Below are 11,868 nucleotides of genomic sequence, written 5' to 3'. Positions count from 1 at the left end.
GAATAATATTTTTGAACCTCTGCCATGTGCTTCATCTTCTGGCCAAGCCAATTACAGAAATCTTTCCAATTATGTATTCTCCTTTACTTAAGAGATGAGTACAGACTTGTGACAATCCCCAAATTCAAAAATTATAAGATACTTTTAAATGTTTTCTCTCTTTATAAGCTGGATGGCAGGATTGGTTTAGGATTCATGCTTCACGTAGGAATGAATAATAGATATCTTGTAACAAATTACAGCTGTTTTCTGTCAAAAGTTGAACATCTCTGAGGATGAATGATACTTGGCCATTCCCTGCTACATTATTGGTTGCAAAGTGGCTTTGGTAGATGAGCAGGGTCAGTTTTCAGGTCCCCAGCTTAGTTTTTCTACCAGGAACTGGGGGAAAGTTTTTTTTGTAAAGTAACCTAGCTGTGAATTAAATGGCTCCAATTGAGTAACTAGTATTAATGGTTTAGAAATGAAGGCTCAATATTTTAGTTAAGAGGCTTCATAATACATGGATTTACTCCTTGGTTTATACAACTGACTCAAGATCAGGTATGTTGATAGGAAATGTTTAACAATTGTTTCAATAAAGTGTAAAGATATGAGACACACTTGCTCAAATTACATTTCTTTCCAGGAATTGCCAAGTTAATGAGTGCAGGTGGAATCAAAGCCCAGGCAGTTCTTGTATTTGGAAAATAAATACTTTTTTTATTAAATTACTTTTTTTAAAAAAAAAGCAAACTACAAATCTATATACCATTGCCCATAATCATTAAAGAATTATCAATATTCTGAATAACTTTTGTGTTCATATGTAACTACAGCTTTTTGGAAATCATATACATTGACTGCTATAAACTTTAGCCATATTAGGTCAAATAATGTTTGACATTGTGCTGCACTAAGGAGAATTGTAAAATATATCTCCTTACCTCCTTAGTCAGCACCATAGAAGCAGGAGTAGGCCATTCAGCCCTTTGAGTCTGTTCCACCATTTTATTAAATCATGCCTGATCTGCACCTGAACTCCATTTATCTGCCTTTGCTCCATATCTCTTGATACCCTAACCTATCAATCTCATTCTTGAAAATGTGATCAAGCATCCACAGCCTTTTGGAGGAGAGTTCCAGATTTCCATTACCCTTTGTATGGAAAAGGTGCTTCCTGATTTCACCTGTTCTGCCCCCTTGTTCTAATTTCTGCCACCAGAGGAAATAGTATTTCTGAACCAACCCTTATTAAATCCCTTTATCATTTTAGCACTTTGATTAGATCACCTCTCAACCTTCTAAACTCAAGGGAATATAAACCAAATTTGTGTGACCTGTCTCATAATTTAACGCTTTCAGCCCTGGTATCTGATGAATCTGCACTGTATCCCCTCCAAGGCCAATATATCTTTCCTGAGATGACACGTACCTCAGATGGGGTCTGACCAATGCTGTCTACAACTGAAGTATAATTTCCTTGCTTTTGTATTCCAACTCCCGTGAGGTAAAGGCCAATATTCCATTTGCCATTTTTATTACTTTTATACATGAGCACTAGCTTTGTGATTTGTGTACATGAACACCTCAATCACTTTACTCCTCCACAGCTCCTAGTCTGTCACTATTAACAAAATATTCCTATTTGTCTTTCTCAGATCCAAAGTGGATTACTGCACACTTCTCCACATTGAAGTCCATCTGCGATAGTTTTGCCCACTCACTCGTATCTGTCTATGTCTCTTTGTAACTTCCTGCCCCCATCATACAACTTAATGCGCCACCTAACTTAGTGTCATCTGCAATCATGGATATACAGCTCCCTCTATTCAAGTCGTGTGTGTGTGTGTGTATATATATATATATATATATATATATATAAAAAAGTGAAAAGCTTAGCAGGATATTCCATGTTGTTTAGAAACATCCACAGAACAATATGCTCCTTAGTCCATAAAGATACGGGTGGTTTTCTGTTCTTGGCTATTGACTTAGATATCCAAGCAAAATCAAGTGAGCATATTTGATGTCCAGTACTTTGGTTGTTGGGGCTACAGGCAAAAGTCGAATTGTTCCAGTTCAGAGATTTAAACCATGAGGTCAGTTCCATTGATTTGAAACAGACGTACTTTGTTCTAGAAGTTCTCATTTATCTTGTACATAGCCCATTATCCAGGGAAAAGTCAACAGAATATTTATGGAAGCATTTATTCTTTCAAGTGTTCAATAGTCTTAAAACATAATCTTACATCACTCCCTTACTGCATAAAAGCCCAATTTATAAGAATAGTTGGTATTAGTTCTGGAATCAGTAAATGGAGGTGGCAGAAATGAAGAATGTGGTGGTACCTTATCAGCAACATATGATATTCATGCCTGCATAATTACTATCTTCACCAGGATAATGTTGGTTTCATTCTCTCAAAGCAATGCATGCCAGAAATTCATCTCTAGGACCTTTGAGAAAGTAAGCCACCTACACCAAATGGCAACTTCCAAAGAATTTGGGTTGGGATTGTCACTGCTAAGGAGGACAGTACAGGTCTTGCACACCTTTTCCTCCCTCAAAACATTAACTAGTCTTCAAAAAAAATGGAACTCCTTGCCAGTCCTGATATTAAAGCATTATGTGTTGGAGAATTCCAATACTCACCTGACAAAGGAAAGTAACTGGTCGTGGAAGTGTGTTTGCACCTCGTAATCTTCAATTAGCCCCAATTTAGCATAGATGCATTTGAGGGGAAGCTAAATAAGCACGAGGGAGAAAGGAATAGAAGGATATGCTGATAGGGTTAAATGAAGAAGGGCGGGAGGATGCTCGTGTGGAGCATAAGCACTGGTATAGGCCAGTTGGGCCGAATGGCCTATTTCTGTGCTGTAGACTCTGTAATTCTATGTATCATACTGTTGTACTTTGCTGAAGTCAAAGATCATCCCTCCATGCAGTTTCAGGGTGATTACCTGTTTTTTTTTCCAAAGGGAAAACCCAAAAGACCAGGGTCTGCAAAAATATGTCCTGATATCCAGAAAACCTATAACAAATAAGGGTATAAGGGAAAAACTGGAAATGTTGAAATTTGAAATAAAAACAAAACATTCTGAGTATACACAGCAGGTGAAAGCAGAAAGACAAGTTAACATTTCTGATGTCTCTTCACTAGTTCTGATTAAAAAGTTTGAACCCAAAAATTTACCTAGGACTAATTTTAACTTTGGGTGATGATGTAACATGGGGTATATCAAATTGGCCGTTCGTTATAGGCCCCGCCCAATCTTTCCTTCCATTGACTTCAATGGAAAGCAAAATTGGGCGTGATGTTTAATGGGCTGATAATTTGCTATCCCCCATTTTACGCCATCACGTAAAGTTAAAATTACCCTCCGCCCGCCCCCCCCCCCCCCTCCAAGTCTTTAATCAGATGCTAATTTGTATTTCCAGCATTTTCAGTTTTAATTTTGAATCTGCAAAACTTAATGTTTACACCAGCAAGTGGCTGGGGTTAACTGCAATGATGTATGATACAAAATACTTTGTTGTTTTAATGATTAGTACAGTATATACAAATGAACATGTTTTTATATACAGTATAAGTATACTAGTAAAAAAATACTGTTGCCTCCAAATCTTTTGCAAAGCTCTTGCATAACTTTAAAATTGTCCAGTGTTATATTTTTGTAGTCATTTACCTCTATCCTATGTCGCATAAAATGTAACATTTTATTTTTAAGTTGTAAAATATTTTCACAGTTCATTAGAATTTTATTCAATAGGCATACCAACAGCTAATCTGTATCTTAATAGAACTATTTTTACTTATATGTACAAACTGGATCTAATAATTCCATTCTTGTTGATCTGTTTTACATTTGAGTATTGCTGCCAAGGACTAAAAGTTTCTTTTTCATCTTGTTTATGATCTTTGCCGGTTAAAAAATCTCTTGAATATTATGAGAACAAGCTGATTTTTTTCTGTGAGTAGCTCCGTTTATAGGACATCATTGACACTTTTCTTCTATAAACATTCTTTGTCCTTTCCTCAGCCCTGAAAAACTCAGTGACTGATTTGAAGTATTCAAGTAAAGCTTTGTGGCTCCAAGTGGAAGATCTGCTTGTTAAAAAGCCACAATGTCCTCCGTGCTTGGTTAACAAAAGGAAGAAATATGGATTGGTTTCAAATAGCTCAAAAGGCAGGGTGATCTCTGGGTTGCCTCTGCATGGATCATCATTGCTGCAGATACAGAGGAGGGGTACTGCGACCTCATCCACATCCCTCAGTGGATCATTCTTTTCCCAATAGGAATCCCAACTTAAATTATTGATCTTAGACTGGCAAAATAACGCTTCCTCCAACTCCCTGGGAGTGCAGCTCCTGAATAACTTCTCTGTATCTAGTATTTCTCCAAGAACTGTGGCGTATCTAGAAATATAGAGCAACATAACAGAAATTCATGAAAAGATTGTTTCATTTTGTGATATTTAAAATTAATACATTTGATTTTAGCTAAAGGTGAAGTAGAAAGGGATCTGGGGTGACATGTCAAATCAGCAATAAATAAAGCCAACAGAATGCTAAATTGTATTACTACACCAGTTTGGTATAAGTTGGATGATGTGCTACAACTGTATCCATGTCAGATTGCACCTCCAGTACTGTGGTCAATTCAGGTAATCAAGACATAAGGGCAACATTCAACCCATGGAAGCAGTGCAAAGAATCAGGAAGCTGATCTTCAGTGCCAAAATATTGGGTTACAGGGAAAGACTGAGGCTCTCTAGCTTTCAAATGAGATTACTGAGCAAGGGATGTTACAAAATATACAAATATTGAACAGTCTAAATAAGGTAAATCCAGAATGTTACTTCACAGTAAGCCAAGATACTAGAACAAGAAGGCATAGGCTAGCACTGGTGAATTTCTTCACATGGTGATCAACGTTTGGCACGGCATTCTGGGAGGCAGTCAACATTTGGAAGGATGCCAAGTGGAGTCTCTGAAATGTACCTGGTCCCTTTTGCCCTTTGAGGGTCTTTACATGGATGCTGTTGCTGGCTGCCTTCAGTCAGCGATAAGACTCTTGTTTTGGCTGGAGGAGTGGCCGCGGAAAATTTGTTAACACTTGCATTTTTATAGCATCTTATCACACCATGATAGCACAAAGTGCTTCACATACAATGAATTACTTTTGAATTGCAGCAACTGTCAGGTAGGCAAACACAGCACATCCACAGTCACCTTTTAATAACCAATTGCCGTTTTTTGGTGGTATTGGTTGAGGGGGAAACATTGGCGAAGACGCTAGGCGAACTCCCTGTTTTTGCATAGTGCAAGAAACCTTTAATATCAACCAAAACTGAGAGTTGGGACTTTTTTTTGTGACATCTTGTGGACTTTCTCAGTACTGTATTGGAGTATCAGCCTGGATTGTGAGCTGAAACCCTGATATGGGGCTCAAGACCACAGCTTTATGATCCGTAATTCAGAGTGCTATCAACTGCTGATAAAAAGGTGAATCTGACCTTACAAGTTTAATACCCAAAAAATTCATCACTGCTGTGATGCTCTGTAATTTATGCTTTGTATCATCGATTTCAATGATATAAATTTTGTTAGTAACAACTGAATTTCCTGTAATATCAGAAAATATTTGATGGAGGATTTCCTGGTTTTATTTTAGAAATGGTCTTCCACCAAAAAAACTTCATTCTAGGCATGGGTTCACATCCTGGAACGTTCAACTGTCCTGGTATCTCTCAGGTGAGAGGAAGTTTCTCTGCAGAGTTAACTTACCTGGAACTGTGGCAGATTATAGAATTTGCCTGTGTATAATTCTCTGCAGCTGAATATTTGTTTGAGTTAATATGTAACTGTTGCAAAGGTTGAAGGTTGTGACCGGTGTAAAAGATTTGAGGTAATCTTGTAAGCCAAGATTGTTCATACTGAGAACCTTTGGTATTTTTTTTCAATGAGCCACAGTGAGAAGCTTTGATGCAATTCTGGTAAATGCAACTGGAATTAGAGTATTTTACAGCTAGCAATGAATTTGGATCTCATGCTGAAGGCTAATACGGGTCATTTTCACTTTCACTGCTTGGGCGGTAAACTGGCAGAGTGGATCGTCCACCTGCTATAAAATCCGCCCAATATTAATTTCAATGGAAATGAAAATCAGACAGATTCTATAACGGGCGGGTGATCTGCTACTCCAGTTTACTGTCCACGCGATGAAGGAGAAAATTACCCCCTAAATATCAGAGCGGCTAGGTCACCAGCTTGTAACATGCTGCAACTCTTTGTTTCACTTGCCAATATTCCTTTTTCCTATATAATCAAATTCAACCACGAAGACTGAGTGGTCTGTTATAAATTATTGCTCAGTTAGCATGTGTGCTGCTTTGTGACTGTCCAGCAGCAAAGGTGTAGTTTAAATAGGACAGGTTGAGTTCTGCCACATTTAGGCCTTCAAGACTGAAACCATACGACTGCATAACGCTCCATCTGGTAACTCAGTTTAGTACTGCCAAAACTTTCCTATATAAGGCAGCAAATTGTGAGCGCTAGGCAGCTTCGCTGCTTAGAACTGGAAGTGCTCTGATTAGGGGTTGCAGACCCAACCATTTGAGTTATCGTGCTACCAGTTGATATTAATTTTGTATTGGGGCAAGTTTCAAGCTTCCTACTATAAATGTTTTACTTGTCTTGTGTACATGAGCCTAATATTGGAAATGGGACATAGAGAAGAGCAAAGCATATGGTAATGGCTGAATAATGAAAAGTTCAAAGGATAAGCTTGTCAAATAATGAAGGATATATGCTGTAATTAGGCCCTTGTAAAACTGGATTCAAAAATTTTACCTTTATGTATCAATTGCATAATGGTAATGTGGATGCTTATGGAAAAGCTTTCTTTTTATATATATCTAGCTATGACATATCAATAATATTACATTTACACACATGTTCTGTCAACTTTTTTCCATTATAAATTCCTATACCTACATTAATAATGGAAACTGCTTAGGTAAACTTCTTACCCTGTAACTACATGCTCCCACCAGTGATGGCTCTGTAGCACCTTAATTTTGCATCTCCCAGCTCCTCAGCCTGTACTCCTATACAGAGGAATGCCTATATTCCAACCAAATCTAGTCTTTGCTTCCCAAATTGCCATTGTTTTGACATTTTAAAAATAGGACAGCATGTGTGACTTTAAAATGGGTCCAATTATTTCCCTGCCCTCTAACCCCATTTCACCTGAAGACTACAATTGGTCTTCACTCCCTCCATACAATAGCATGAGAGATTTACAGAACAACAAGGCTTAACAAATAAGATCTGTTAGTTTCTTGTCTCTTTAAGTGACGTGCATACTGCCACTAGGAAGTATGCGCCTACTGGCTGGGAACGACTTCTCTAATGTACATCTCTGCTTGGTTCCTTGCAGCAGGGGATCAAACCAATGCACTTGGGATGTTGTCAAGCAAACTTTGTCAAAAATCCTGACTCTGTATCCCCAATGGTCCAGCAGTTTTAAAAATAAACACTACCTGGTGCAGCACTAAACCATTAAGGTCATAAAAGTCCCACGTCTGATTCCCAACCTGTGTTGAATTAGCTGATCAGCCTTTGGGGAAGCAATCAGAACATAGGGACATAGGAATTGGAGTAGGCCATTTAGCCCCTTAAGTCTGACATCATGGCTGATCTGTGATCTAACTCCATATAACCCACCTTAGCTCCATATCCCTTAATACCTTTGGTTAACAAAAATCTATCAATTGGGTGTCTCATTGTCCCAAAGGAGGGAAAAATCAATTACCCTGTTCTGGAAACTAGGTATTTATGGACATCAACTGAGAACAGGATCGGGCTTGGCTTCATTTAATGATTGTGTAGGTTATCAAAGTGACTGGATAATATCCTGCTTGTTTTTACAAGGCCAAGTTATCTTCTGTTCTCATTGCACATGAGCCATCTCAAACAAAAATGCTGTGGGATGCACAAGAGCAGCTAAATTTATAACATGGGCAATTTGGAGACTAGGCTGAATCAGAACAGAAAAACAGACTGGTAATGTTTCAAATGAAAAAAATTAAGTAAATGATGATATTTGCCTTCAGATTTCTTCACAGTGTTGTCACTAGATATGTTTAGTGTATTGATACCAGTATGTTTCAATGTCTTTTAATTCATCATCTCAAGTTGATCCTAGCACCATTTCTACTAGTGCTGCTCTGATCAAATTGAGGCATATCGCTAAAACAAAAGCAAAATACTGCGGATGCTGGAAATCTGAAATAAAAACAGAAAATGCTGGAAATACTCAGCAGGTCAGGCAGCATATGTGGAGAGAGAAATGGAGTTAATGTGTCAGGTTGATGACCTTTCATCAGAACTGGAAGAAGTTAGAGAATTAACAGTTTTCAAGCAAGTACAGAGCCAGGGGAAGGGGGAGAGAAGAAAGGGAGGAAAGAACAAAAGGGAAGGTCTATGATAGGGTGGAGGGCAGGAGTGATTTAAAAAACAAAAGGGATGATGGTGCAAGGCAAAAAGGGGCGGTAATGGGACAAGTAAAGAAACAAAAGATGGGCTGTAAATGGCAACAGCAGAACCGTTACCAACACATGCTGTCTGAAAAAGTGGGAGCAGTGGTTATGATCTGAAGTTACTGAAATCAATGTCAAGGCCGGAAGGTTGTAAAGTGCCTAACTGAAAGATGAGGTGCTGTTCCTCGAGTTTCCGTCCCCCACCAGGACAGCCTGCTAGTCCTCCGCTTCTTCCCTGAATGGAGGCCCAACCAGTCCCCATCCACCACCACCACCCTCCTCCGCCTGGCGGCACTTGTTCTTACATTGAACAACTTCTCCTTTGACTCCACTCACTTTCTCCAAATAAAAGGTGTTGCTATGGGAACCTGTATGGGTCCGAGCTATGCCTGCCTTTTCGTGGGCTAAGTGGAACATTTCTTGTTCCAGTCCCACTCAGGTCCCCTCCCTCACCTCTTTTTTACATTGAAGGCTGTATCTGTGCTGCTTCCTGCTCTCGCCCCAAGCTGAAAATTTCATCAACTTTGCTTCCAATTTCCACCCCTCCCTCGACTTCACATGGTCCATCTCGGACTCTTCCCTTCCTCGACTTCTCTATCTCCATTTCTGGAGATCGGCTGTCAACCAATATCTACTATAAACCCACTGACTCCCACAGCCAACTTGATTACACTTCCTCTCACCTCACTTCCTGTAAGGACTCTATTCCATTCTCCCAGTTTCTCTGTCTCCGTCACATCTATTCTGACGATACCACCTTCCACACCAGTGCTTCCGATAGGTCCTTTATCCTCAACCAAGGATTTTGCTCCATTATGGTTGACAGGACCCTCGACCGTGTCCATCCCATTTCCCGCACTTCTGCCCTCACCCCTCCCTCCCAGAACCACGATAGGGTCCCCCTTATCCTCACCTTCCATCCACCAGCCTCCACATTCAACAGATCATCCTCTGCCATTTCTGCCACCTCCAGTGCAATCCCACCACCAAACATATATTCCCCTCCGCTCCCCTTTCAGCATTTCAAAGGGACCGTTTGCTCCGCGACACCCTGGTCCACTCTTCCATCACCCCCAACACCCGATCTTCTTCCGAGGGCACCTTCCCATGCAAGCACAGGAGTTGCAACACCTGCCCTTTTGCCTCCTCCCTTCCCACCGTCCAGACCCCACACATTCCTTCCAGGTGAAACCGATTTACTTGTTGTACTTTCAATTTAGTATATTGTAATCACTGCTCACGATGTGGTCTCCTCTACATTAGGGAGACCAAATGCAACTTGGGTGAACTCTTTGCTGAACACCTCCATTCACTCTGGAGGCTTGACCCTGAGCTTCCAGTCGCTTGCCATTTTAATTCTCCGTCGCAATCCCACTCTGACCTCGGCCTCCTACACTGTTTCAATGGAAGCTTGAGAAACAGCACCTCATCTTTTGATTGGGCACTTTACAACCTTCCAGACTCAACATTGATTTCAATAACTTCAGATCATAACCACTGCTCCCATTTTTTCGGACAGCAGGTGCTGATAATGTTTCTGCTGTTGCCATTTACAGTTCCTCCAGACCCATCTTTTGTTTCTCTACTTGTCCCATTACCAACCCCCCTTGCCTTGCACCATCATCCCTTTGCCATTTAATCACTCCTCCACTCTATCACATACCTTCCCTCCTCTCCTTTCCCTGGCTCTGTACTTGCTTAAAAACTATTTAGTCAGAACTGGAAGAAGTTAGAGAATTAAGGTCATTAACCTGACACATTAACTCTTTTTCTCTCTCTCTACAGTTGCTACCTGACCTGAGTATTTCTAGCATTTTCAGTTTTTATTGGTGTATCGGTCGTTGTACTGCACTTCCTGTTATATAATGCTTTTTTCCACGTTCTGTAATTGTAGTGGGTATTTTCACAGTTCGAGTGGGCAATTACATTTTATTGAAATCTTATTATAATAGGAACATAGGATGAAATTTTATTTATAATACTGCTTCCCTGTTTTTTTATATATGCAATTAAGTGCTAGGAAATTCCTTTGCTTCAATGTTGTTCAGAGACTGTGTCTAAACTTTACTCTCGCCTTCCCTCCTGATAAGGCAGTGGTTGAATTCTTTTTTTGTGTGTGTAACTTGCGAGCTCATTATTCCTATTGCTGTGTACCAATAAAAAATCTGCAGTTTTCCTCTAGGAAGATGACACTGTCTTTCGGAAGTTAGGAGGGTCTCCTCCCTACCCCATCCAAAAAAAAAGTCTGGAAAGCCATCGGTCGATGGACTGCAATGGTCGCTGGGCGTTGGAGTCGGGATTTTACCTGCTGAGGCTAGTTTTCTGATATAAAAGCATGATCCAGCGGTACAACCAGAGCAGCCCCGTTTCGAACCAGTCCTGACACCTGAAGATGGGGGAAATGCAAGCGGCCGCTGTGATGTAGCTGGAGGAGCCACACTCCCCGAGATAGGACAGCAGCAACCCCGAGCCGCTGCTCTCACTCGTCGCGAACAGCTTGGCCGCGGGGTGTTTGTATCGGATGTAGCTCACGGCTTCCCGCAGGTCCGAGGGGTCTCCGAAGGGCAGAAGCTTGCGGGTGGTGAGAGGGACTCCGTTGTGGCAGCGCCGGTTAAATATCACCGGCCGGTAGCCGTGGCGAAGGGCGAGGAGGCAGAGCATGGAGGCGTTTCTGGTCACTTTCCCCAAGGAGTTGGGAATGACCAGCAAGATCGGGGTGGGCGAGTTGCTGGACGCTCGCCCCCGGCTCACGGATCCGCTGACCGCCCAGTCCAGGGCGATCAGACCCTCGTCTGACATCTGCAGATGTTCCCGCACGAAATCCAGCTCTCGGCTTGCTGGCCAGATTGCACTGTAGAGAGTCTGGAAGTGTGACCACTGTTCCCACGCCCGCCGGCAATCGCAGTCCAGTGAAAAAGTCTTGCATGTTTTCAAGAGGTAATTGGCGAGAGCTGAAGGTTTGCAAATCAGTTTCGGGGCGCTGCTGCCCGCGACTCCCTCCTCCCGAGCGGACCAGCGAGCTGTCAAACTAGCAAAGTACAGTTTTAGCAGGAAAAGCAATGAAGCGATCGGCAGCAGCCAAACAGCAATGTCCCATATTGGCATTTCTCTCCCCCCGCCCCAAACACACACACACACTCTCACACTCAACTCACATACACGCTCAAACACTTGCTCACTCACTGGAGCAGTGATGAGATCCCCACTTTGCCCACGACACAAATTTCAATTTCAGCTCTGTAGACAACTTAAACTGGGAAGGATATTATCTTTTAGCATTAACGCTAGCGGTGCATAGCTTTCTCTTTGGTGGGTGAGGTGTCACACTGGAACACTGCAAC

General features: G+C 41.3%; 1 protein-coding gene across 1 annotated transcript; it reads right to left on the bottom strand.

Moving 5' to 3' along the window:
• Window positions 1–749: 749 nt before the first annotated feature.
• Window positions 750–11,868, bottom strand: LOC137344966 (protein ABHD15-like). The gene is made up of 2 exons (XM_068008273.1): window positions 10,833–11,868; window positions 750–4,400 (listed from the first exon to the last, which is right to left on the bottom strand). Exons 1-2 carry the CDS (start codon window positions 11,630–11,632, stop codon window positions 3,929–3,931), a joined length of 1,272 nt encoding a protein of 423 aa, XP_067864374.1. The 5' UTR covers window positions 11,633–11,868; the 3' UTR covers window positions 750–3,928.

Source organism: Heptranchias perlo, chromosome 28, assembly GCF_035084215.1.
Source record: "Heptranchias perlo isolate sHepPer1 chromosome 28, sHepPer1.hap1, whole genome shotgun sequence".
Classification (NCBI taxonomy): domain Eukaryota; kingdom Metazoa; phylum Chordata; class Chondrichthyes; order Hexanchiformes; family Hexanchidae; genus Heptranchias; species Heptranchias perlo.
This window is presented reverse-complemented; position numbering and strand designations above follow the sequence as displayed.

Coding starts and splice junctions, on each gene's coding strand:
- LOC137344966 (XM_068008273.1), bottom strand. CDS start 11,632: ATGCCAATATGGGACATTGCTGTTTGGCTGCTGCCGATCGCTTCATTG. Junction 4,401..10,832: donor CAGAAAACTAGCCTCAGCAG/GTAAAATCCCGA, acceptor CTATATTTCTAG/ATACGCCACAGTTCTTGGAG.